General features: G+C 49.8%; 1 protein-coding gene across 1 annotated transcript in view; it reads left to right on the top strand.

Annotated features, from left to right (window-relative positions):
- The window catches only part of PNPLA7 (patatin like domain 7, lysophospholipase), a gene marked incomplete at its 5' end in the record, with an annotated part of 140,736 nt that overhangs the window by 90,698 nt on the left and 24,941 nt on the right, over window positions 1–25,097 (top strand). Inside the window, 5 exons of the mRNA XM_084272739.1 lie at window positions 4,469–4,532; window positions 5,006–5,174; window positions 6,282–6,464; window positions 7,451–7,569; window positions 20,980–21,136. Coding sequence (XP_084128865.1) covers window positions 4,469–4,532; window positions 5,006–5,174; window positions 6,282–6,464; window positions 7,451–7,569; window positions 20,980–21,136 — 692 coding nt within the window. The remainder of the gene's footprint in view (window positions 1–4,468; window positions 4,533–5,005; window positions 5,175–6,281; window positions 6,465–7,450; window positions 7,570–20,979; window positions 21,137–25,097) is intronic.

Genomic DNA, 25,097 nt, shown 5'->3' with positions numbered 1-25,097 from the left:
TGAAATGTCTTGACTAATTATTTATTGGAGCTTTTAATTGTACCTCTGCCCAAGTTCCCTTCTTCACACGCAGGTGAGGTTTGGATATGTTTAATGTGGTGCCTGGACCCTGGCACCACTTGGTCATTTCTGCTGGGCAAGATCTTCTGTCACTGGGACACCAAACTCATTTGTCAGTTCTGTCTCTCTGACACGTAAGTTTGTAGGCTTCTGTTGGACCACATGCAACTTCTCTTTCGAGGAAGCCCAGGCAAAAAAGTTTACTGGGCTAGAATTTCTCCACAGGGTGTTTTGTACTGAAAGGTTCTGTCTGTGCAAGTACTTTCTCCAGTTGAGGTGGATTTGCAACTGTTTCTAACCATCAGAGATCACTTCTTGACCTCTGGGGCCTCTGATTTCTCTGGGCAACTTTTTCATTCTGTTTTATTAGACCTAGAGGTAGGGTATTTCTATTGCTGCTCCTTCATGTCTTATCAAATAGGTCTTCTGTGGAAAAAGAATTACTGAAGTGAGTGCTGTGCTCATCTTTGGAAAGAAAGGAAGAGTTGTGTCTCTTGTGTGATACTTATGTCTCTTTTTGGGGCAGGATTTGAGCTTTGAAGTCTTACTGTAGGGCTGCCTCAACCTTTTCTTGAGTGCCTTAAAAGACACTATTTTTTTAAATCTTAAAATATAAACCAAGCTAGGCTCTGATACTTGCCAGTGGTTTTTTTTTTTTTCTCCTTGCTTCTCCTTCTCAGGCTTGTAGTTCTGTACTGAAAATGATGACTCTGGAGTACCAATTTAGATGCTCCATGATGTTTCTCCATGAATCATGATCCTCTGTGCCCAGGGGTATGACTGCTGCCTTGCCGTGTTTTCTCACCTAAAACACATAAAAGCTGAGATTCAGAATCCCAGTGAGTTCACTGAGAGAAGAGTCCCCCAGGGGCTGTTAAAAGTCATCACCTCTGGCTGGAGAGATTCAAGAACTGCAGATTGCTGGAGGCTCCAAGAATGTCATTAACTTTCCTTGCTCTAATACCCTTCCCCAGCAGTCTGCTGGGCACAGTCAGAGGGATGCTATTGGGCTTCGATAAATATTTAATGTTACCTCATATCACCTCTCTTATGCTCTTAACTTGGAGCTCTTCACCCCGTGTCTAATGCTGCTGGAAGAGAACAGTCCCTGAGGGCTGCTGGAGGATGGAGGGATGTTTTAATGATGCCAGGACCAGCTGTAAATTGCCCGCAAGGTAGATGATGGTGTGTAGCTATGATAATAAGCCTTGAGGATGCACTATCACATGGTTGTCTTGGCCATTCCTACCTGTGGTGTGGCTGTCTGAGGGGTATGTACTTGAGAATGACTCGATAAAACCCCATTGCTTCATTGCTCTCAGCAGTTTGGTTTAATTAACGCTTCTGGCCAGTCTGGTTTCTGCACTAGAGAACGCATATGTTGGTGTTCTTGATGGCGTTAATGGAGGGTTATTTAATGGTTGATTAATTGGGAGCTTGCTAGGAATTGGAAGTGTAGAGCAGATGGTTGTTATTTCTGAAGCAAAACAGAGTCGGTTCAGTTGGAAGCATCACCATGTTCTGTGCTGGGGATGAATAAGGGTCTGGGCGTCTTCAGCCCGCACTGCGGGTATGCAGGAGGGATGCTGGGCAGGTTTCTCCCAAGCCAGCACAGCTCTGTCTCTGCCTGGACACATGTGTCTGTGTCATGTACTGGGAGCTGTTCCTTTTCCAAATACAAAAGTGAGGTGAGTGGACATCACTTCTGAAGTCACCTCCCTCTCCAAGGCTCTTTGGCTGCTGGATGGAGATGTGTTGTCCCCATTCAGTTGCCTGTGGGTGAAGTTGCTGTCACCTTGCCTGGCTAAAGCTGCACTCCAGCTCTCCAAAGGCTGCCTCTTACTGGTATAACACTGTTCCAGCTGGCTGGCTGCTTTCGTGGCCTCATGGTTTCCCCTCAGGGCAGGTGCCCTGGATGCAGCATGTTGGTATGGTGTATGGTGCACGCTGAGCTCCTTTGCTGATGTTCTTGGATCTCAAGCAACCAGGTGCAGGGAGGTAATGGGCAAACGCAGAGGTGGAGCATGCTGTTCCCTCTGCATCGTTAGTCTCTCTTACGTGACGTTTTTATTGCATTTCTCAGCTCGTTTCACATTCCTGGCTGTTCATCTTTGCCTACTAAACTTCCACCACTGTCACAAGGCTTTGTAAGTCACGTATCCTGGAAGAATATTTGGTCTACATATCACCTCTGTTCTGCTGAGAACTTTTGACTCGTTACTGAACACAAAGGATAACTCTGCTGTTGATTGCTTTCTCACACTGGACCTGTCCTCTCTCCCCTGCTGTCTCCCTGCATGCAATGTCCTGAGTATTTCTTCTGGGAGACCCCTCTTAAGCCCATTGCCTCATCCAGTGTTGCACTAGCCTGACTGTTTGCAAGGCTGAATGTCAAACCAGATCAAAGGATGTTAAAAACAGAGTGGGAAAAGACCCCCGAGCATGGGGGCTGTTCCTGCAGACAGATGGGTCGAGGGGCACGGACAGAGAAGCACAACAGATGCAGGAGATGCAGAGATGCTTAAACCAGTTTGGGTCTTGAAATGCTCATGAACTAACTCCGTCCACTTTGGACTTGGGGCTTTCCTAGGAACCGACTCCCATAAGGTTTAGAGGAGATGGAATTCTAATTCACCTCATCCCTCTCCCTTACCAGCTTTTCCTTTTTACCTTTTCAACTCAGGGGAAATTTTTTGTCCATTTTTGTTTGTTCTTCCTCCATCATCAGTGTAGCAGAGAGCAAATGTTTTGGGGATGTTTGAATAGACAAGATGAACAATCATAGTTCCGAGTCCTTTTCTTCAAGCCTGCCCTGAAGTGCATTAAAGCAGTGAGAAGCCTTCGTGGAGGAACCGGGTGTTGTGAGGGGGGATGAGTTGGCCCCAGTAGTCAGGCTGCCAGCTCTGGGGACTGGCTTTTGCTTTTTGAGCATGTAAGTGTGAAACTGTGACCTTTAACTGTGTTTTCCTTCAAGGTTCCTTGAGTTTTTACTAACTGCATTAAGCCATGCTGCTTTATTAATGCCTTGAAAGACCTCACATAATTAAGTGGTTTGTAATTTAGTACATAAATTCCAGTTCTTTTATTAATGGAAAAATGAAGGGTTGTGTTATGAAAGCATCCATACAGAGCAGCTGCTCCTTCAGATTCTGAGAACATGAGTTTCCCTCTCAGTATGAGATGGGGAATCTTTTCTCTAGGTGTAAAGTTAATCCCTCAGTTTGCTTTGTTTGCTTTTTTGTACTTAGCTGCAGCTCCACTGCAGCCTCTGGCACGTCCTGGTGCTGCTGGAATAAAGGTGTCCGCAGGAAAAACAGACATGCACCAAGATTCATCTCAGAAGTACTGTTGTAGCCAGATGTGTGTGTCCCATCCAGGTAGAGGATCACCCCAGAGATCAGAAAATCACAGAATCTCCTGAGCTAGAAGGGACCCATCAGGACCATTGAGTCCAACTCCTGGCTCCACACAGCCCAGCCAAGCCAGACCATGGAATGGAGCACATTGCCCAGATGCTTCTTGCCCTCAGCCCAGCTCAGGGCTGTGACCCCTTCCCTGGGGAGCCTGTGCCAGCGCCCAACCCTCCTCTCAGTACAGAACCTCTTCCTGGCATCCAGCCTAAACCTCCCCTGGTGCAGCTTCACACTGTTTCCTCAGGTTCAATCCCTGGTCCCCAAAGAGAGGATATCCGCGCTGCCCCTTCGCTCCCCTTGGCAGGAAGCCACAGACCACCACAAGGTCTCCCATCAGCCTCCTCCAGACTGGATGAACCCAGGGCCTTCAGCCTCTCCTTAAAGCCTTCCCCTCCAGCCCCTACCCCATCCTCGTTGCCCTCCTTTGGGAGTCTGGTGGTGGTGTAGGTTCCCATTGGTGTATTGAATAAGAAGTAGTTCTGCCATGGAGAGCTTTGGGATTCACCTGGAGAGTTGGTTCAGTGCCGGATGAACAAATGATGTATTTCAGCAGGTCAGTGAAATAGCTTTTAGCTTTGAAACCTGATTCCTGGGCTCTCTGCGACTGGGAAAGGTCCATGTTGTTCTGAACGTTGTGTTTGTGAAAATGCAGCTGTCAACCTCTGTGAGATTGAGGAATGCAATAAAAGAGAGCTTGTAGGCTGGTAACGTGATAACGCAGCTCGGGGAGGATGGGGAATTGGAAAGGTGTTACTGTAGATAAGTGTGAAAATCTGTGTGAAGACTTTGTGCCAGCTCTTGCTTCTCTGACACCTCTAATTGGTGTGCTGGTCCATGGCTGATCCATCCCTGATCCATCCCTGATCCATCGCTGACCCATCACCATCTTCACAGCACATTCTCAGCCCTGCATCCGTCACGGCTGCGCGTTCTCAGTGCCGTGTGTCGGGAGGGCAGTGGCAGTTGTTCTCATGGGAAGCTTCTTCTTCTTCCAGGTCCGGCTTTGCTGCTCACCAGCGATAACATCAAACAGCGACTCGGTTCTGCTGCGCTGGATAGGTACCTGCCCTCCTTATATCCTACAGAAAAATGCAGAAAGGGTTATAAAAAGACAGTGTTGGGAACAGAATCCCATGTCCATACACTGGGCTTCCTCCTCGAGGTGCTGGAGACAACAGTGTTTCCAGGGGATTTGGTCCCAGCACGAGTGGAGTTTTCCATAGTTATTTCTCTTTTGGGAAATTGGAAAAGCCAAATTGCCCCAAGTGGGTTGTGAGTACTCGTTTTTGGGGGTGCTGTGGGAGTCTGAGTGAAGTTAGGCATCACTGCATCCTCTTTCCTCTGCATACATATCTAATGGTGTAAGTAACCGAGGAGTAAGGAAAGTGTGAGCCTGGGAATGTGGGCGGGAAGGTTGGGGGGCTGGAGGAGCGAGAGGTGCGGGTCTCTGGTGCCCTTCAGAGCTCTCTCCACTCTGTCAGGACCTGTGATGTAATCCCATTTCAGTTGGTGTATTCTTTTCCTTTCCCCAGCATCCACGAATACCGGCTGACCAGCTGGCTGGGGCAGCAGGAGGACATCCACCGTATCGTGCTGTACCAGGCAGACAGCACCCTCACCCCCTGGACCCAGCGCTGCATCCGCCAGGCTGACTGCATCTTAATCGTGGGGCTGGGAGACCAGGAACCTACTGTGGGAGAGGTGTGGCCATAGCTCCTTTCCCTATTTGCAGTGCTCAGCAGTCCAGACCAGAGGAGGTTATTTTCATACTCATGAATTTTCCTGGGTTTAATACCCAGTGAAGTGAAAACAATGCAATACTCCTGAGGAATGTGTCTTATAAATAGAAAACGAATTGAGTGAGGATCCTCTGCAATGGCAAGTTCAGTGTAATCCAAGTATTTCCAGCTAAGCTCTTTTCCTCTCAAGAGTCTTTTTGGCCAATGGTAAATCAAAAGCCAAATCACTTTGAAGCTTTGTGGTTTGGTCCAGAGTTTCTTTGCAGGCTCTCCAGATACAGAAGTTTGTTTCTACCTGCACAGAACTCATGGTGTATGCCCAGGAAAAAGCAGATAGAAACTGGATGAATGATTTGATATATTATTACAGGTTGTGAGATGTATTTTTTCCTCCCTCACTCTCTATTTTTATTTTTGATGCTTTATTACCAAAACTGTTTGACCAGACACACAAATTCTGTGAGAAATGTAAAAATGAGGCCACAAAGGGGGTTTTTGGGGATTGTGAAGTGCTGAGTGTGACCTCCAAAGAGCCAGGACTGGCACCATCTGCAGCGCTCCCGTGTCACTGTGTGTGACTGAAAGTGGGTGGCAGGAAGCGTAGGAAAAGCAAATCTCCATCAGTTGCCTAAAACAACAACAAAATACAAATCAGAAATGCAAGGAGGAAGGAGTGGTCTGATTGGAAGTGAAGGAGCAAAACATGCTGGACATTTCTAGGATTGAGCATGACTGGGAAAGCAATCTCATGTTTGCATGAAGGGTGTGTGTCTGTGCTGTGCATTTGATGCTCTGTGTTTTAGGGAAAAGGGATCTGATTTTACATGGTTGGGTTTGAATCCTGGTCTGATTCTGGAGCTCTGTGTGCCCTGTGAACCCAGCTGGCAGTGCAGCTGCCCAGATCAATCTCGTTTGGGGGTTCACAGTGTGTGTAGCTGCCTGTGGGTTCGGATAGGAGTGGAAGCGAGATGTATCCGTGTGTGTATGTCACAGTACAGTATGCTGTTAAACTGACACTGGAGCAGCAAGCACCTGACACCCTGTTCCTTTGGTGTGTAACGTGCTGTAGCTGGAGAAGATGCTGGAGAACACTGCGGTCCGAGCCCAGAAGCAGCTCGTCCTGCTCCATAAGGAGGACGGGCCTCTCCCTTCCCGCACTGTGGAATGGCTCAACATGCGGAGCTGGTGTTCGGCTCATCTCCATCTCCAGTGTCCACGCAGAGTCTTTTCCAGAAGAAGCCTGCCCAAGCTGGTAAGAGATTCCTGCTGGGGCTCCTGCTCCCTTACCGGCCGCGCTGTGTTTGTGGCCTGTGTAGCAAAGGTGATCTGGCAGAGTGATGCCACGTACAGTTCTGATGTGTGCTGTGCAGACAGTGTGCTCGTTAAGTCTCTTTGGCCCCAATTCTCCTTAGGGAAACACAGGGATAAGGGGATCATGTTGTCTTTGTTCAGCCTGGAGAAGAGAAGGCTGCGGGGGGACCTCATTGCAGCCTTCCAGTCCCTGAAGGGAGCAGAGGAACAGGAGGGGAATCAGCTTGTTCAAAGGGCAGAGACTGGCAGGACAAAGGGGATGGATTAAAGGTAAAAGAGGAGAGGTTTAAATTGGATAATAGGGGGAAGTTTTTTACAGAGTGAGTGGTGAGGGGCTGGAACAGGCTGCCCTGAGAGGGGGTGGATGCCACATCCCTGGGGATGTTCAAGGCCAGGTTGACTGGGGCCCTGGGCAACCTTGTGTAGCTCCAGGCCTGGAGGTTGGTGTCCCTGCCTGTGGCAGGGGGGTTGGAGCTCTGTGATCCTTGGGGTCCCTTCCAACCCAGACCAGTCTGTGATTCTATGATTCTGTGATTCTTTGTGGATGTGTGCTTGGTGGGAGGCAGCAAAGCCTGTCCCAGGCTGATAGACAGGTATGTATGCGGGGGAGTCCTCTCTGTTGGGAGGATCCTCGTGCCTGTGAAAAGCACGCTAGAGGTGAGGCAGACTTGGGATGCTTCCCAGTCACTTCAGATCCTTGTCAAGAAAGCGAAATAGCTCCAAAGAAAACACTGTGCCACGAGAAATTCTCCCAGCTACTATAAAAGTAGGAGGGAAGCGTATGATCACAAGAGCTGTTTGGACAGCTGCTGAGCCCTCCTTTCCTTTCGAGAGCAGCTCCTGCTTTTCAGCAGCATGATGCTGGTTGGTTGTGTAGTTTCTACCCTGCCTTCTGAGTGACCATCACCTGCCTCTCTCCTCCCACAGATCGAGATGTACGAACGCCTGTTCCAGAAATCACCGGACCGGCACTCCGACTTCTCTCGCCTGGCACGCATCCTGACTGGAAACGCCATCGCACTGGTGCTTGGGGGTGGAGGAGCCAGGTAGGTGCTTTGGCCTGGGCACTCTGGCACATCACTGCTGGATCCTAGAGCCCCACAGCGCCGGGCTGGGAGGGCCTGGTCGGATAACCAGCGCTGTGGGGCTGTAAGAGCAGCTCTGCACCTGGGGAGGTGCTGAGGAATTGCTTTTTTCACACAAACATACCCCCTTGTGTGGATTTGTGCTTGGATTCCTGCAGAAGGAACATGAGAACATGAGCGTTTGTGACCTCTTGAGACCTGTCATAAGTTGGGCTTAATACCAGGAGATGGTCAGGGCACTGAATATGACTCTTCTTTTTCCCCCCTGTGGATCCTTATCTTATAAAGTGGCTCACAGTATTTCAAAAGCCCCCAGAGCTCTTCAAAGTTTGAACATCCAGAGGAATAATGTCCTCTAATGGGCCAATGTTCTCATCTTTATAATCACCCAGAACCCCGGGTACCTATCCACTCCTGACAGCCCCACTCTACAGAAAGGCTGTATTTTTGCAGACACAAGGACAAGGTGTTTGCAGAACCCTTTATGAGAATTCCTTCCAAATTCCTGGTGAGCTTTGGAAATAAATGATTACTGTATTTTTCTTTGGAATCGATTTTTACTTGGAGAGTTTTTTGTTGAGACGGACATAGAACTTAGTAGCCCTTTGTCTCAAGACAGTGCTGCCTTCATCACCCTGTTCTTGAAGGCCTTCTTTAAAACAGTGCTTTGAAAGCAGCCCTGAGGAAAAGGACTTGGGTGAGGCTCGTGGATGAGAAGCTGGACATGAGCCACCAATGCTCATCTGCAGCTCAGAAGGTCAACCCCATCCTGGGCTGCATCCCCAGGAGTGTGGCCAGCAGATCCAGAGAGGGGATTCTGCCCCTTTGCTCTGGTGAGACTTCCAGCTTTGGAGCCCTCAACATAAGAAGGACATGGACCTGTTGTAGTGTGTCCAGAGGAGGCCACAAAAATGATCCCAGGGCTGGAGAACCTCTCCTATGAAGTCAGTCAGAATTGGGCTGGTTCAGCCTGGAGAAGAGAAGGATGCGGGGGACCTTATAGCTCCTTCCAGTCCCTGAAAGGTGCCTGTAGGAAGCTGGGGAAGAGCTGTTCCTGAGGGCATGGAGTGATGGGATGAGGGGGGATGGTTTAAACTAGAAAAGGGGAGATACTAGGAAAAGTTCTTCCATCTGAGGGTGGTGAGACACTGGCCCAGGTTGCCCAGAGAGGTGGTGGAGGCCCCATCCCTGGAGACATTCCAGGTCAGGGTGGATGGGGCTCTGAGCGACCTGTTTGAGTGAAGATGCCCCTGCTCACTGCAGGGGGGTTGGAGCAGATGACCTCTAAAGGTCCCTTCCAACCCAACACATTCTCTGATTCTATTGCTCTCAGCAATCAAACAGTGGAGACATCTGCCCGTGGCCGGTGTGTTCAGTCCATGGCAGCGTCACATGTTTGTCTTCAGGCCAGTGTGTGCCCTGGGTGGTGTGTGCCACAGGAAAGGTTAGAGCTCCCCTGGGGCAGCATGTTCTGCTTAGTCCCTTCATGCTGAGGCAGCGCTGCTCTGGCTGCGTGTTTGAGGGTCCGTGGAGATGCCTGGATGCTGCTGGTGCTCACAGGTCCCTTGTCTCTGGTGATGTCAGTGTGTCGTTCCTGAGATAAGCACCGTCCTGTGGGCAGACACAGTAAAACAGAGGAGAGGAGCCTCTGCATGGGCTGGGGGACACAGGAGCCTTCTGAACGACTGACACAGAACACTGGTGGTGGGATTTTTTTGTTACCAGCCATCCATATCTCTGTCTCCACCAAAGCCTGTGTCATGCCAAACCATGTGCACTAATAGAGTTCTGGCAGCACATTTTGCTCGTTCCCTTCCTTTCTTCCTTCTGGAAACACTGCTGCAATTTTTGCCAATCTATCTACCTACTTATTTATTTATTTTGTTCTACTCCTTAATTTGCAAGCTACCACCTGCTGGCTCTCCAGAGCAGAGGTAAGAGTGAGCAGGATTACTGAGCCTGTTTGTTGGTCCTGTGTTGTTCTCCTCCTCCACGTCTCTGAGCCGTTGTGCTTCTGCTGTGTTGGCTTTGGGGTTTCTGGATCCACCACCACCCATTCAGCAGCACCGCCATGGCCCATCACCCATTGGTTTGCTCATTTCTGCACCCGTGGAGGGCTTTGGGGGGATTAAATGGCAGAGTGGATAAATATGGTGATTTCTTCTTTCTCTGAACCCCTGTTTTTGCTACAGACCAAGATGCTTTGGCTGGGGGTTGGGGCTGGCACGCGGATGGCATCAGAATTGTGCTGCCAGTGGAAAGGTCCCTGCAGCGATTGCCTTCTGTAAGTGGGTTGGCCTGGGAACTGTGGTTAGGCTGAAAATGGGCACCTTGTAAAAAGTTGGTTTCAAAGTAAGAATATGATTAAAACTCTGGGGAAAGGATGGAATCACAGAATTGGAGGGGTTGGAAGGGACCTCGAGAGCTCATCGGGTCCAACCCCCCTGCCAAAGCAGCTCCCTAGCACATATTGCAGAGATAGGCGTCCAGATGGGTCTTGAATATCTCCAGAGAAGGAGACTCCACCACCTCCCTGGGCAGCCTATTCCAGTGCTCCAAAGTCTGTAAAAACCTGGGCTTTGGAAGCTTCATAGGTCAAAGTTTGGTTTTACATTCCTGTCCCTACCAAGGAGGGACCTGCAGGGGATTACACAGTTGGTACTTAAAGTCACCCCGTTCCAGCTAAAAACGTTTTGCTGGGTTGCTGCAGGGACTTGTGATCGTGGCACAGCCTCTGGGTAACTACACAAAGTACCTCCTGCCTTGTCCCCAAGGCGTGACTCATGCTGGTCACAGAGCCCAGGGAAGGCAGGGAGTCACAGGGTGCTGGCTGGTGGCCGCCTGTTCAAGGCCTTGTGTTCCTTGTCTCCAGTGATAGCGACTCTCACGTTGTTATTTTGGGGTGTTTGTCTGGCTTCCCAGTGACAGTTGGTTTGGGAGGTTTTGCAGAGCAGCTCCCTAGTAATTAGCATTGTGGTTTGTCATGACAAAAAGCTCAGGGGAACGAAAGGTTTTCCTTCTCTTGTGACTAGCAAAATAAAACAAATCCAAGTGATACAGCTCTGAAATTATAGTGGGCTGCTCTTGGTAAGGGCTGACTTAATTTTGGTTAGAAGCATTGTGGAGTTTGAGGGAAGGAAAAGGGGATTTATGTTTAGAAAAATAGCACCTTTGAGCCATAGTTGCAAGAGTAATGACACATCACATCCTGCAGCAGAGGCATGAACCTCCCAGAACTCATTCTCGTGACCTTTAGCCGTCCCACGTACAGCCCACCCCTCCTTTGGTTTCCTGCTGTTGTCTTAGCAAAGCTGTTTGAAAACTAAAATTTATGGGGAGTAAATAATAAATGCTGGGTATCCCAGGGGCTTTGGGAAAAAACAGGTCGTGCTGTTTCCTAAGACCCACTTAAGCAAAATCGGGATAGAAAGCTTCATTAGCTTTATTGTTGGTGGTAACGTCGTTATTCTAGGACTGAATTGGTCCAACGTGCCTGTTCCATAGAGGCAGATTGGGAGACCCTGACCAGCTGGTACTCATGGAGCCCACGTGTCCTGCCCCCTCCATGCTCCAAAGCTCAGCACACCAAGCCCTTCCCTTCTCCCCACTGCCCTTTCCTTCAGGCAGAGTATTTAGCCCTTACCTGAGGAGCTGCCATTGGAGGATGTTTGTAGATATTTCATCTCTTCTTTTTCCATTTAGCTTTCTCCTCAAACTTAGTATTTCACCTCAACTCTTCGTAAGTAGTTTTTTTCCATGGAGCTTTCTTGCTGACTCCTAGGATCCTTCTTGTTCTGGACATAGTTGTGGCTTGATGAACCCACTTCTTGCCACATCTGTGTGTCTGGGCTCCTGAAGCCTGGGCCATGTGCAGGGCGCTCTCACTCCATGCTTTTTGGAGAAGGCCACATGTGTAGGTCCATCTGACACTTGGTCATTTATTGGCTGCTGCACCGAATCTTGGGTCTCTGTGCCCCTTAAAGCCCAGCTTTATCTTCTGATTCCATGGCTTTCCTGATGGTGAAAGGACCAGAAGTGCGCCTGAGAGGCAGATCTCAGAGCAGGAGATCATGTGCCTTCTGCACCCAAGAGCCCTGAATGCACAAACGATGGAACAGGGGCTCTGCTCTCACTGCATCCACTGTGGTTGGCTGCAGCTCCACTTCATTTGGGCAAGGCTCAGTTAAGCAAGCCTGATCAGCAGGTTTTGTCTTCTCTGCCACCAACCACTGATCCCTCAGCCCTGCTGCTCATCCAGAAGGCCCAAGGACAGAACTTGTGCTTGGTTTTCCCTGGGAGCAGGACTCAAAGCTTATGAGCAGTCTCTAGCATAGTCAGGTTGGGCAAAACAGTGTTTGGAAGGAAGAGGGATGCACAGGTCAGTGTCCTGTGTACATGGATCAAGCAAGGAGAAGGTTGGGCATACCCACACCACCTTGGGGTGAGGCAGATGAAAATGTGCATCTCCCAGAGCAGGTATGAGGAACTTCCAGCTTTCCTTTGGAGGCTGGTTCCAATGTCAGCAGCACCTTGATGGGTTCCCAGCTGCCACTGAGCCCGTTCATGTTCTTGAGCAGTCACGCTGGAGAAGGATTGGTGAAAAAGTCTTCTCTGAAAGATTTGTCAGGGCCTGGAACAGGCTGCCCAGGGAGGGGGCTGAGTCACCATCCCTGGGTGTGTTTAACAGACGGGTAGATGAAGTGCTCAGGGATATGGTTTAGCACAGGACAGGAATGGTTGGACTTGATGATCTTAAAGGCCTTTTCCAACCTGGTGAGTCTGTGACTCTGTGACTCTGTGCTTTGTGTCGTGAACAGACCCCCCGAACACTTGAAATACCCTTCCTCCCGCTCCCTTTCTTCACAGCAATCCCTTTGTACAACATGCCAAACCTGTCTTTTGACATTTGGTAGGGCAGAAAGTTTGCAGCCCTGAGGTGGATCCTTCATGTTAGTCAGCCTGCAGTTGTGTCCCCCCTTGTCAGTCAGCGTGCTGCTGTGGGAGCTGCCTTTCCGAGGGAGGGACGCTGTCTCTGCGCTGTGGGTGTAGCTGGGTGTCTGTATCAGAGCACAGCGGAGTTGTGCTTTTTCTTCTCCCTTTGGAAGCTCAGATTGATGCACGGGGCCTTCAGACCTTGTAAGTATTTGTATTATGTCTGGAGCAGTGGCCTGTGCCCTGTGTGTTTGTGCTCTTGCCATGAGTATCCGCTGCCACGCGCAGATAAACCAGACTGAAATCCGAATTGCAGTGTCAGCCACGCATTCCTGCATTCCCTGTGTCCAAGCAGATCTGATTTTAGGGCACAGTATCCAGGAGCTAAAATAACAGGGTCTAAACTCTTTAAAGTTGGAGATAAAATTCGCCCTTTGACTTGGTGTTTTACAGTTGGTGCTGGTTTGTAGAGGCTGAAGGAGGAAGGTGAGGGATGCGAGCTCTTCCTTGGAAAAGATGTTGATCATTTTGGATACCTAATTTGAGTCTTACCCAGGTCAGCCCTACACCATATTGTTTGAACAAACAAAACCCAAGTCCTAAAAATAAACCAGTGAGTTCTGAGCATTTGCTTCTGCTGGGAAAACCTCAGGGGCTGCAGCTGAGACTGGAACCGAAGGCTCTGACCTGCTGTGTGCCTGTGGCTAGTAACAGACGGCAGCGTAACCGCTCCTAAGAGGCTACACCTTGATTTCCTCAGGGATGGGAATTGCCTGGGAGCCAAGCCCTGTTATCCATGTTTATGCCCAGGAGCTGAGCTCTGTTACCCATGTTTATGGGTTGGTTCAGAACTCGGCCTCAACATGCAGTTGTCCTAAACTCAGATGGAGCCGCGTGGCCATTAGCAGATCCGAATGCTAATTGCTTGGTGAGTTGTGTAATAGTTGGGTCATGGTGGAAGCTGTGTTCCTATGGCTCAGCATCCACATAATGCTTAACCATCTGATTTTTCTTTTTCCCCATCTGTAGCACCTATGTAATTGCTTGTTTGCTCCCTTTGGCCACAGAGGTTGAAGATTTTAATGGCTTCTATTAAATCCTCCAAGCAGAGGGAGCTTGGGAGCCATCTCCTTCAAAGTTATGACTTAAAGTGCTTGCAATTAATTTTTATTTTATTTTTATTTGGCCTGTTCTGTCCTGATCTCCAGTCTTCAACCCACCAAACTCATTTATTCGTAGCACTGCTTTGATATACAGATGAAATTAAACCAGGAGACGGTGGAGTTGGGGTTTAACTCCTGTTACTAGTTTTGTGCATCATCTTACCGGCTGAGAAGACGTGTGCTGTGCTGGAGAGCTGCAGGTTTGAGGGAAGGCTTTCTGTGTGAGGTGATCCTCCCACTCTACTCTGCCCTGGTCAGGCTCCACCTGGAGTATTGTGTCCAGTGCTGGGCTCCCTGGGATAAAAAAGACAGGGGTCTCCTGGAGAGAGTCCAGAGGAGGCTGCGGAGATGATGAAGGGCCTGGAGCATCTCCCCTGTGAGGAAAGTCTGAGGGAGCTGGGGCTGTTCAGCCTGGAGAAAAGAAGACTGAGGGGGGACCTTATTAATGTTTATCAATATCTTCAGTATGGGATGCAGGGGGAAATGGGCAGCCCCTTTTCAGTGGTCTGTGGGGACAGGACAAGGGGCAATGGCTGCAAGTTGGAGCACAGGAAGTTCCCCACCAACATGGGGAAGAACTTTTCCCCAGTGAGGGTGAGGGAGCCCTGGGACAGGCTGCCCAGGGGGTGTGGAGTCTCCATCTCTGGAGAGATTCCAGCCCCGTCTGGACGCCGCCCTGTGCAATATGAGCTGGGGAGCTGCTTTGGCAGGGGGGTTGGACCCCATGAGCTCTCCAGGTCCCTTGCAACCCCTGGGATTCTGTGTAGCAGTCATAGTGCTCCCTTGGCAAGTCCCCGTGTGTTCAGGGAGGTGTAAAGCTCTCGTGTTGTGGTGATTTTTAGGAATCCCTGTTTAACCTTATCTGAGTGATGAGCTTTCCTGTTAGGAGGAGGTGAGAGTTGTAGGTAAAATCGTAGTGCTTTTCCTTACCATGCCAGACTTTCACCCTCTCTGCCCCTCCCCGGCATTGTGCTCAGATGGGACCTTGTAAGGCTTTTCACAAGTGACTCAGAGGGCCAGAGGGAGAAGGGTATATTTGTTTCCAGATAAATTCTCTCTCTTTGCACATAATGAAATAGTTCCTTGGCTCAGAGTAAGACCAGAGTTAGTTTGGCATCCCCAAGTGGAGAGCGATCGGGAGGTGGGTTTATCATTCAGCCTCCTCCCGCCTGGCCCACCGCAGTGAGCTGCCGGCACCTGGGGCCAGGAAACAATCCTGGGCTGCACTTTCTGATTTATTCCAGCTGTATTTTGTGGCTTTCCTCCCCAGAAGCTCATAGATCCAGGGCTGGGAACACCTGAGAGCCCTCCAGCTGAACGATTGTTGCTCATTCTCTTCTGTGTCAGGCACAAATCTCTGTGTAAAGCTCATTCCAGAGTTAGCAGGGGAAGCAGGTATGAAGGCAGCGCTGAAAGGATGTTTCTGTTTGGATTTTCTTGTGGGAAGGTAGTTTTCCTGGGCTTGGGATGAGTAGTAGGAGTTGCTTTTCCTGCCAACTGTGTGCATGTAGCCGTGAGCACGCAGGGTTCAGTGTGGTCATTACGTCACGGTGAGGCTAAAGGGAAAAGCAGCTCTTAATCTGAGTCAAGGAGGTGGTGGGAATCTGAGGGCAAAGCTCAGGAGGATGAAATGAAGTTGTTGCTAATGGAGGGGAAGATGGGAAGATTTCAGGTCTCTGGATCAAGACGTGTAACTGGGGATGTTTTTAACAAAGGGCAGTCAGTGGGAGGGAGAAAGTATCCCCAGCCTGTGGGGAGGATGCTGTTGGTAGCTGGGTGTCCAGGTGGGATCCAGGTACTGTGGGATTATATCCTCCGTTTAACTTAGAAATGGGGCTTAATTAATTAACATTGTCCTAATTGGAGGCTTCCTCCTAAGCATGTAAGTAGTACAACAGGAGCAGAAATGCAGTGGTCTGGTTTCTGTTCTCCTTTCGAGATGACAGCTCAGTCACTGTAATTATCCCAGCATGTTTATGATACCGGGAAGTTTCATGTTTGGGAAAGCTGGGAACTAATGTCATTGGGAAGATACAAGTCTGACTAGTTCTCCAAGCTGGGTTTGCATCTATTATTGCAGCTGGGAAAGGCTGAAGGTGCCAAACTGGCAGTAGTACCGTTACAACTTGCAGAAGACTTGGTTGATTCCCAAGGCTGTGGCTGTGCCACTCAGTGTAGGGATGAGCAACAAAATGCATGCCAAAAATGCTTCTTCTAGATAAAGAAACTTTATCTCCTGTTTCCAGACACTACTCTGTTAAATAACACTGGATCGTCCCCCCTGCCCCACTGGAAGCAGCACCACCAGTGCCCCATTGAGGTATCTGACAGCTCCCCCCAGGTAACAGCTCTGTGCTGGGTGGGGCTGTATCAGGGCTGTGCTAACCAGCCCCAGTTTGGGGATCCCAGTTTGAGAGGCGCAGGTGAGCCCGTGTGCTGTCCCTGGCAGCGTTTGGGGGTGTGCTGTCCATTCCCATGGGATGGAAGCTCTGCCACCTTCAGCTTATTCCTGGCGCTTTCAAAGCAGCATCAGGGGCATCGTTACCTGCAGCACCCCTTTCACCCATTGCCAGGGTGAACACATCTGTATGCATCTTGCCCTGTAAGCTGGGTGATGGAGCAACTACTCGTGACGTGCTTTTGGTCAGAGCTGTTAACTGACAGGAGAGCTGGTTTTGTCTGTTCTGGGGCTGTGAGGGAGCCTGGATTCAGGCTCATTAGGCTCTAGCAGGGTTCACTAAAGTCCCTTGGTGATTCCTCCAGATTTCTGTTGCCACTCACCCATGTCAGGAAGGTGGTGCAGCAAGCACCACGAGTCCTGCGCCGGGGAGGCTTTGGTTCGGGACACGGTACAGCTCTGCAGCAGCCCTGCCCTTAATGCTGATTTTACCAAAGGGCATCTCTTCAGAGTGTGCAGAGGGATCTCTTCATCCTGGTGAGTGAGCCAAGAGAAGAGGTGGGTGCTGGGACTGACTACCTCAGCTGGATTTTCTCTCCCTAAGTGGATTTCAGAGCTGTGCGGTGTGATCAAGCCGCAGCCTTGCTGCCCCAGCAATCCCAGTCTGAAAACCCAGTGTCCCCTCTCTGTGTGCTCCAAGTGTCCTTCTTACACTTCCTAAAACTGACAGGCAACACCCTATTGATGTGTTAAACGTGGCTTGCAGAGAAAAATACTGGTGCACAGCCTCTGGTTTTGTATTAATTGTGTTTCCTGAGCACAGGGGACAGGCTGCATTCCTGCTGACACTTCAATCTCAACTGTCCTGCTGCGTTCGCTCGCTGCTTCCGGAGAGTCGTGTCTAATCCGAGCGCTGGCAGCACGTGTGGAGCAGCCACATGCACATCTCACAGAGGAGGAGGTTTCCTTTCATCAGTTGTGCTCTGCCCTTCGTGCTTCACAGCCCTGTGTCGCTGGTATTTCCTGGGAGATGAAAGCAAGGGCTTGTTTCAGCAGCAGGAATTTTCCTGCAAGCCCTTCTGCCAGGAAGCCTGGGCTCTGCTTCCTGAGCTGGGCTATTTCAAGGAAGCAGGGTATTTCAGGGAATAACTCCTCTGCCTGCTCTGTGGTCACTTATTTGCCATCATTAGAACAAAGAAGAGATGGCACCTGAAATTGAGGAAGCACAGCACTGCTTTCTGAGCCTGTTGTGAGCATGAGCTTGGTAAGCTGTGTTGTGGCTGGGGAACTGAGCTGGCTCAGATTGTGTTTGAGGCGATAGCACGGCTGAAGATGGAGCATGGCTCTTCCTTCCAGTTCCTCCTCAGCCTGGGTGGTGGTGCTTCCACTTTCCCTGCAAAGGGAATTAATCACAGAGTTAAACAGAATCACAGAACGTCAGGAGTTGGAAATCATCCAATCCAACCCCTGCCAGAGTAGGATCACCCAGACTAAATCACAGAGGAACACACCCAGGAGGGTTTGAATGTCTCCAGAGGAGACTCCACAGTCTCTCTGGGATGCCTGTCCCAGGGCTCTGTCACCCTCACAGGCAAAAAGTTTCTCCTTTCACTCACATGGAACCTCCTCTGCTCCAGCCTGCACCCACTGTCACTGCCATCCCTGAGCAGAGCCTGGCTCTGGCCTCTTGACTCTCACCTTTTGCATATTTATAGACAACAATGAGGTTGTTTACTTATTTCATTATTTATTTATTTTACTAGTTTATTTTATTATTTATTTGTTCTTTATTTATTGTTTATTAGCACCAGTCCTGTGAGGAGCAGCTGAGGGAGCTGGGCCTCTTTAGCTTGGAGAAGAGGAGGCTGAGTGGAGACCTTATCGCTCTCTGTAGCTCCCTGCCAGGCAGTTACAAAGATGTCAGGGTTGGTCTCTTCTCTCTGCTGACAAGTGATAGGACAAGGAAATGGCTTAAAATTGCCCTTGGATATCAGGAAGAATTTCTGTACTGGAAGGGTTGTCAGGCATCAGAACAGGCTGCCCAGGGGAGTGGTGGGGTCACCATCCCTGGAGGGATTTAAAAGTCATGTAGATGAAGCCCTCAAGGACGTGATCTAGGGGTGGGCTGGGCAGGGTCAGGCTGTGATTGGGCTCCATGATCTGAAGGGTCTCTCCCAACCCAGGGGATTCTGTGATTCCCTTTTTTCTAGGTATGTCCCTGTTAGGAGGGACGTAGCTCCTGGCTTCAATCTCTTCTCCTCCTGAGCTGCCGTGTGCGCGCTGCCCACACTGGCTGTCTGTGGCACACCAATGGGTGCTCAGTGAGCAGGATACCTGCTGCCTGGCACAGCGCCGGCTGCGGCACACGGCTTCCCTTGCCAGCTGCCCAAGTTACGTACACCATGAGCTGTGAAGAAGTGGCCAGGAGAGAACCCACTACGAGGAGTTGTTGGGAAGTTTCTCCTGTAGTAGCATTGCTGGGGTAATGATGACCTAAAGCTAGGGGGAGCCATTTGGGAAAGGGTTGTATCTGCAGGCTGGGAGGTGCAAGGTGGTATTAGGTGGGTGCAGGCAGGTGTGATTTTCCTCAGGACTTTAGTTTGCACATATGGATTCAGCCATGAGGCTGCTGAGGATGCTGGAGCAGGAAGAGACAGTTCTGGAGCCATGTCTGACTGAAGCATCACTTAGCCTGGCAGTTTATGGGAGGCCCCTTTGCTTCCCACTGTGCAGGTCAGTGCTGGGAAACCGATGCATCTGTTGGCTCCGTGGCTGTTGCACATTTAGCTGGGTGCTGGCCTGGCCCCTGCCAGTGCACGACACCACAGCGATAGCTGCCAATGGAAGGAACAATCATCTGCTGCTGTTCATTCAGGGCCATCATGCAGCAAAGCACAAACAAATCCAGAGCGATCTCATCAAATCCCTTGTGTTTCTGGAGGCATGAATGAGGATATCTGGTTTCAGAAGAGGTTAAAGGCAGAGAATCCAGGCTGGAGCTGGTCCTGGCTAGTTTAAAGTTGCTCTCCAAGCAAAAGGAAATGCTTTATGGGATGTACCGTGTCTCTGCAAGCTCACACGATGCAGACTTTCTCCAGACAGCATGTTGTGGAGCATAAGGTCTGTTCCTCAGCGAAACTTCGAGGTCAGCTAGTGACTTACACGCAGGAGTAAGGCAGCAGTAAGTGCCAGGCACAAGAAGCAGATTGCACAGAGCTGCGATCTCAGAGCCTAAAGACAATGGGCTCCTCTGGCAGGGATAAAGATATCCTTGTGTTCACTAAGGTATGAGAAGGAGCACTAGTAAGGCAGGGGAAGGAGATTTGGGAGAGGAAAGCTAAATGAGCCATTTTCTGCTCTTGGGTTACACCAGCACAGATCTGTCACTGAAGTCACTTACATCAGGATAACCGAGAACCTGTCCCCAAGCATTCCAGCAGCTGGAGGGGATTTATTTAGATGGAAAGAATGCATTAGGCATAGCTTGGCCAAATGACACCTATGGTGGACTTGGCAGCTGTTAGCAAGTATTTATAGGATGTAAACAGCAAGGGGAAAGAGAACAGGAATAGAGCAAACCCTGGGGAACAGGGAAATGGGATGAAAACGGGAAAAGGGAGATTTTTACTGCTGTGTGGCTCAGGCTGCAAAGTGGCCATCCGGGTGGGATGAACCAACTGATGTGTTTGAGCATACAGACAGGAGAGGAATCAGCTTGTTCAAAGGGTAGACGATGGCAGGACAAGGGGGATGGATTAAAGCTAAAGGAAGGAAGGGTTAAATTAGATTTCCCCAGTCTGTGCTTTACATACACATGTCTGTGTGTCAGTTCTTTCGTTTACATTAAGCTTTCAGCACTGTGGTAGCATTGGGTGGCCCTGTGTGTCTCCCATCGGCCACAGTCTTCCCTGGTCAGAGGTTAGAGTCTAGTTTCTTCTCCTGTGAAGTCCTTTACATATTCTGGTCATCTTTCATGCTTCTCTCTGACATTCTCTAGCTCTGCTATTTGGTTTTGAGTGAGAAGTCTAAGCTGGCTTGCAGTTTTCAAAGTGCTGGTGCATCCTGGATGTATGTTCTTACATTTTTGGGTTTATTCTGGTTCCTTTGGGTTTGAATTTGCACTGAACACTCAGTATTTCTCAGAGAACATCCACAGTGGCTCCAAAAGAGAACATTGCTGGGGGTCATGGCTACATCTGGTTTGTTCTTGTCCCATCAGCACTGAGGTTCAGCTCTTTATCACTCCACTCCATCATTGCTCCGAGGTCCTTCTGCACTTCTTCAAATCAAGGCAGATGGCAGATTTCCTGTCCTGAAGGAATTTGTGTTATCCACAAACGCTGCATCCCCATCAGCCCCTTTCCTGGTCTGTCTGCTGAAGGAACCTCCTGCTTTCCCATCACCATTTGCCTCTTCTCACTCTTTGTTTTCCATCTTCAGACTTGTCATTAATCCCATCCCGTGATCCCAGGCTGGTTCAGTTGCTTTGGAGAATCACTGGGAAAGATTCTCATGGAAAAGTCTCCAAAATTCAGCTATTCTGGGCTGCTTTGGAAGAGCCCTCGTAGAGTTTTCGATACGTCCCCCCTTAAAGCCACACTGACTTTTCCCTCTCACACCCACTGCCTTGCTTCCTGGCTGTTATTTTCGTATTCCTGCCATTCATACAGAAATCCAGTTGGGTGTCTGTACTTCCAAGGATCCTCAGGGATCCACTGGAGCATTCCTGCAGCCGTGGCATCTTTTTCCAGCACGGAGGCTTGTTTCACAAGGGATTGGCAGCTCAGCTTGTACACACTCGAGTGCCCTTAGAAGGTGGTGGTTGTGTTTCTGTGCTCTTTGTGGGATAATGTCTTGTCTTTTCTTGTCTTGCCACAGGGGATGCTCCCAAGTGGGAGTTATCAGAGCGCTGACTGAAGCTGGCATCCCCGTAGACATGATCGGAGGAACATCTATTGGCGCTTTTATGGGCGCCTTGTACGCCGAAGAACGCAGCTACAACCAGATGAGGATCAAAGCCAGGCAGTGGGCCATGGTAAGCACTGGGAACGTTCCTCTCCTCTCCTCAGGTGGGGTGTGAGAGCTTGTCTGCAGGCTGTGGCAGGCAGCAGCACACAAGCAGCCCCCCAAGGGTTGCTGTACACCGAAATGGGCCCGGCACCGTGCGGAACCAGCTATTGGTCCCACTGGCAGGTGATGCAAGCACCCAGGATGCAGACATTGAATGCTCTGCACAAACTCCAGTCACACTGTAAACGTGGAGTGATGCTGTTGAAGTCTGTTAGCCTGTGTTTTCTTTTGGTTTATCTCCTTTTTTTCGTGTGCTGGAACCTGTTTCCTTTCCAGCTCTCAACAAATGTGTTTCTCTTTTGTGTAATTTTCTCTCTTTCGTTCTCACATGCTGTCATTTTTCAGTGGAACTGATTGACAGAGGTAATCCTTCTCTAAACTAAATACAAAATGTGTCATTCACCGTGTGCCTGGAGAGCTCCAGAGTGGTTGTACTCTGGTTCGGGAAGAATTTTTAACTAAACATTAAATGCTTTAACATTTCATAGTTAAACCCAGGTTGTTTTAAATAGTAACTTCCATGGGTGAACTTATTTCTTGGGAAGATGTTGGGGAAAGCCTGTACTGGCAGGAGGTTCAAATGGGCTGAAGGTGCAGCTGCTTCAGCTTCACGTTGTTCTCATGAAAACCAGATTTTCTTATTGAAAGAGAAGGAACTCTGGGGATTTTCTGTATCAGGTGGAGCTCTGGATCTGCCAGGATCAGCACAGGAGCCTGTGGTTGCACAGGAATGCTGCTTACCCTTCCTATGTGTCTTCTACCCTGCTGTGGCTTTGAGATGAAATCTACTGTGTTGTGGTGAGATACCACTGATTTAGCCAGCTAGAGAGTCTGGGACAGTGAAATGGCTGTTGAGACCCCCTGGTTTGTGCTGTCCTGGAGTGCAGAGGCCGTGTGGGACTCGTGACCTCCCTGTCACTGCTTGTTTGTGCTTGTATTTGAGGAGCTGCCTGTGCCTGGCTGCTGGGAAGCTCGCGCAGTGCTGACTGTTTAGGATACAGAGCACTTCCCTGCACTCACAGAAGTGGAGGAGGTTTGGAATGAGGGAGGATATACACCCGAGTGTACCCCATCATCACAGACATCCATTTAACCTTGCCCTCTGTTTCCCACCTCAGTCAGTACCAAATGCTCCCAGGACAGCATCTGGTGCTGCCTCCCTGCCGCGGCTGCCGAGCCTCCGGCAATCTGCGGCTCGCTGCCCTCTCCTCTCTCCTCTGCTCCTGGGTTGGCCTCAGCGATGGAATTTTCCTCTGTGCATTTGTCCCGAGGATTATCTCCTCTTGTTTGTTAACTTGTCAGATCTCTTCTGTGATGCAGAGCTGGAAATGCTGTTTTCTGGGCTTCTCAGGGCTGGGCTTCCAGCAAAGCTGGCTTCGTTTCCAGCGTTGCAGCCCTTGAGCTCACCGGGCTGATCAGGAATCACACTCGCTTCTTCCAGAAATAGTGAAAGATGAAAAGAGGAAATTGAGGCTATCGATTTTTGGGCACAAATTGCAAAGCTCAGAGGATGTTTCCCAAAGGTAAAAGCAGGTTCTGGCCCAGCCTTTGGCTCTGTCAGGTTTTGGTACCTTGACATCTCTGAATAAGGAGCTGGAGGAGAGGTGAGTGAGCTCTGTTAGAGCAAACATTTCATCTCACTAACAAAACCAAGAGTGGATTTACTTCAGGTTTTCCATGGGTGCTCTGACAAGCTTGCTGGGTCCACATCCAAACCAGAAATTGCTGAAGGGTTTGAGAAGGAAAGAAGCAGAGGCTGCTCTGTTTGAAGCCCTTTTCCTGCTGACGGCGCAGTCCAGCGAGAGGGTCACATTGTCATTTCCCAAAAGCCATGAAGACCCCCCTCTCCGAGCTCAGCTCACAGCTAAAGTGTGAAGGTGCTCAGGGGATCAGAAGTGTCTTTAACGGTGGCTGTCCTGGGTTATTTTGTCTCGTGTTGTGTTGTGGCAGCTGTAGACTGAGCTGGGAGAGGGGCTGCTTCCAGCGTGTGCCGGCTCTGAGTGCAGTCACAGGGAGCTTTGTTGGGGATTTGTGGAAGATACACCCAAAGGGACTGAATACAAGCCAGGTGACAACTCCCTCAGATAACCCCAAATCCCCGTGTCCAAAAGCTGCCAGATTCTTCCCGCTGTCCTCCAGAGCAGCATCGCTGCTGCTGTGCAAGAGATGCTCTGGGGATCATCCATCGTTAAGCTGACGTTATACAAAAAGCCTTGAGCATTCCTCCCTGCAGAAGATGCTGATTCTGCTCCCCTAAAGCCTGCGAGCTCTTGCTGGTAAAGGTTATTGCTGAGCACTCCTTGTGCAAGCCCTTGCAGCCTGGCAGTTTTGCCTGTGGGAGTTTTTGAAATGCCTTCACTGTGATGGATTAGATAACTCTGATGTTGGGGTTTTTTTTAACTCCCTAACAATAAATGCTGCCTTTGGCCAGCAGTTATTTCTCTTTTTGGCATTTTTAGAAATCGGCGTATCTCTAGTTGTACACTTGGGGCTAGGAGGAGGGGTGCTTAATGGGATGTGTTGGCTGGAGCCAACAAAGCAGCAAAGAAATAAGTGACTTTTTTTGATCAGAATAGAGAGAGAGATAAAACTTCCCAGTCAGATTAGTTAGAGTGTGTTTTCCTCTGCGTGTCTCCTGTACCTGTGTTTAACCAGCAAACCAAACAGCACTGCCTGCTCCCAGATTGTTTGGCTTCCTTGGGTTTTTAATTGGAGAATTAATATTTCAAATATAAATACTCCACAGTGGCTTATTCTGGTGCTGAGGGGAATGTGGTTATAGGAACGTGGAGCTACAAAGCTTCCCACAATGACAGCTAAGGATTGCCAGGTAGGATGCTGCAGTCATCTGTGGTCTGGGATGGATAAAATCCATGTGGGGGGTTCTGAGGTCGCAGCCGTGAGGTTCTGCCTCTTGTTGCTCCAGTATTTGCAAGCTGGCAGATACTGGTGTTTTAAAGGAGCTGATCTGACCAAAAATTAATCATTCTGGTTTTTGTGTTGCCTGTCGTGCTAGCTCCTGGGCAGCTCAGCTCCAGGAGCTCTGCTGCACGGGGCAGGGGGAGGCAGGGCTGTCACACTGGATCCTGTGACGCTTCTGGACCCATAATGCCTGGTTGTTTTGAGGACAGAAAGCTGCTGTTTGCCATGGCAGGGGGATGCCTGGCTGGGGATGGGTTGGGGACATGGAGGAGGAACAGGGGAGAAGAGTTGGTGGGGAAGGGTCTGCTGCCCACACAATGGGGGCCCTTTCCTGTGGAAGCTGGGGGGGTGTGTGCATTAAGAGGGGCTGTGTTTTATTAATCACTTTGTGAATCACTGTTTTGTTTCATTGGGATGCCAGAGCCTCCTGTGAAACAACAGCTATGAGGGCAGATCCCTGCACAGAGGCAGAATCTCAGCTGAGTAGGCAACCAGTGCCAAATGAGGCTGGCATGAAGAGCAGCGGGATATTATGGGAAAGACACCTCCTGACCAGGGAAGATGAGCAAAGTGAACTGGTCCGAGTCCCCCAGGTGCTGGGAGTTTTGGTCGCTGTGACATTGCACAGCGAAAGGTCCCAGGACCTAAAGCAGCTTTACAGCACAGCACAGGGAACCCTGAATAAATCAGAGGATCGTTACAGATCGTTGGTTACAGATCGTACGCAAATGAATGTGCACATATTGTCCCTTCAGTGGGGTTGATGAGCTGCATGATGAACCTGCCTTGGGCTGGAGGGCAGCACCACCTTGCCAAGGCACGTTCTGGTTGCGTCTGTAAAGCTTTCCCAACTGGGGTTGAAGGATTTATTCACTGGGATTCTTTGCTTGCAAGAACTCAACCAGGACAGATTGCTTTTCCCTTGTCAGGCAGCTGAAGTGTTCCCTCTGGTTGCTTGCAGAAGGAATTCTGTTCTTGACATTCTGCCCTTGTGAGACCCCATC

Source organism: Gallinula chloropus (assembly GCF_964237585.1).
Source record: "Gallinula chloropus genome assembly, chromosome: 18".
Classification (NCBI taxonomy): domain Eukaryota; kingdom Metazoa; phylum Chordata; class Aves; order Gruiformes; family Rallidae; genus Gallinula; species Gallinula chloropus.
This window is presented reverse-complemented; position numbering and strand designations above follow the sequence as displayed.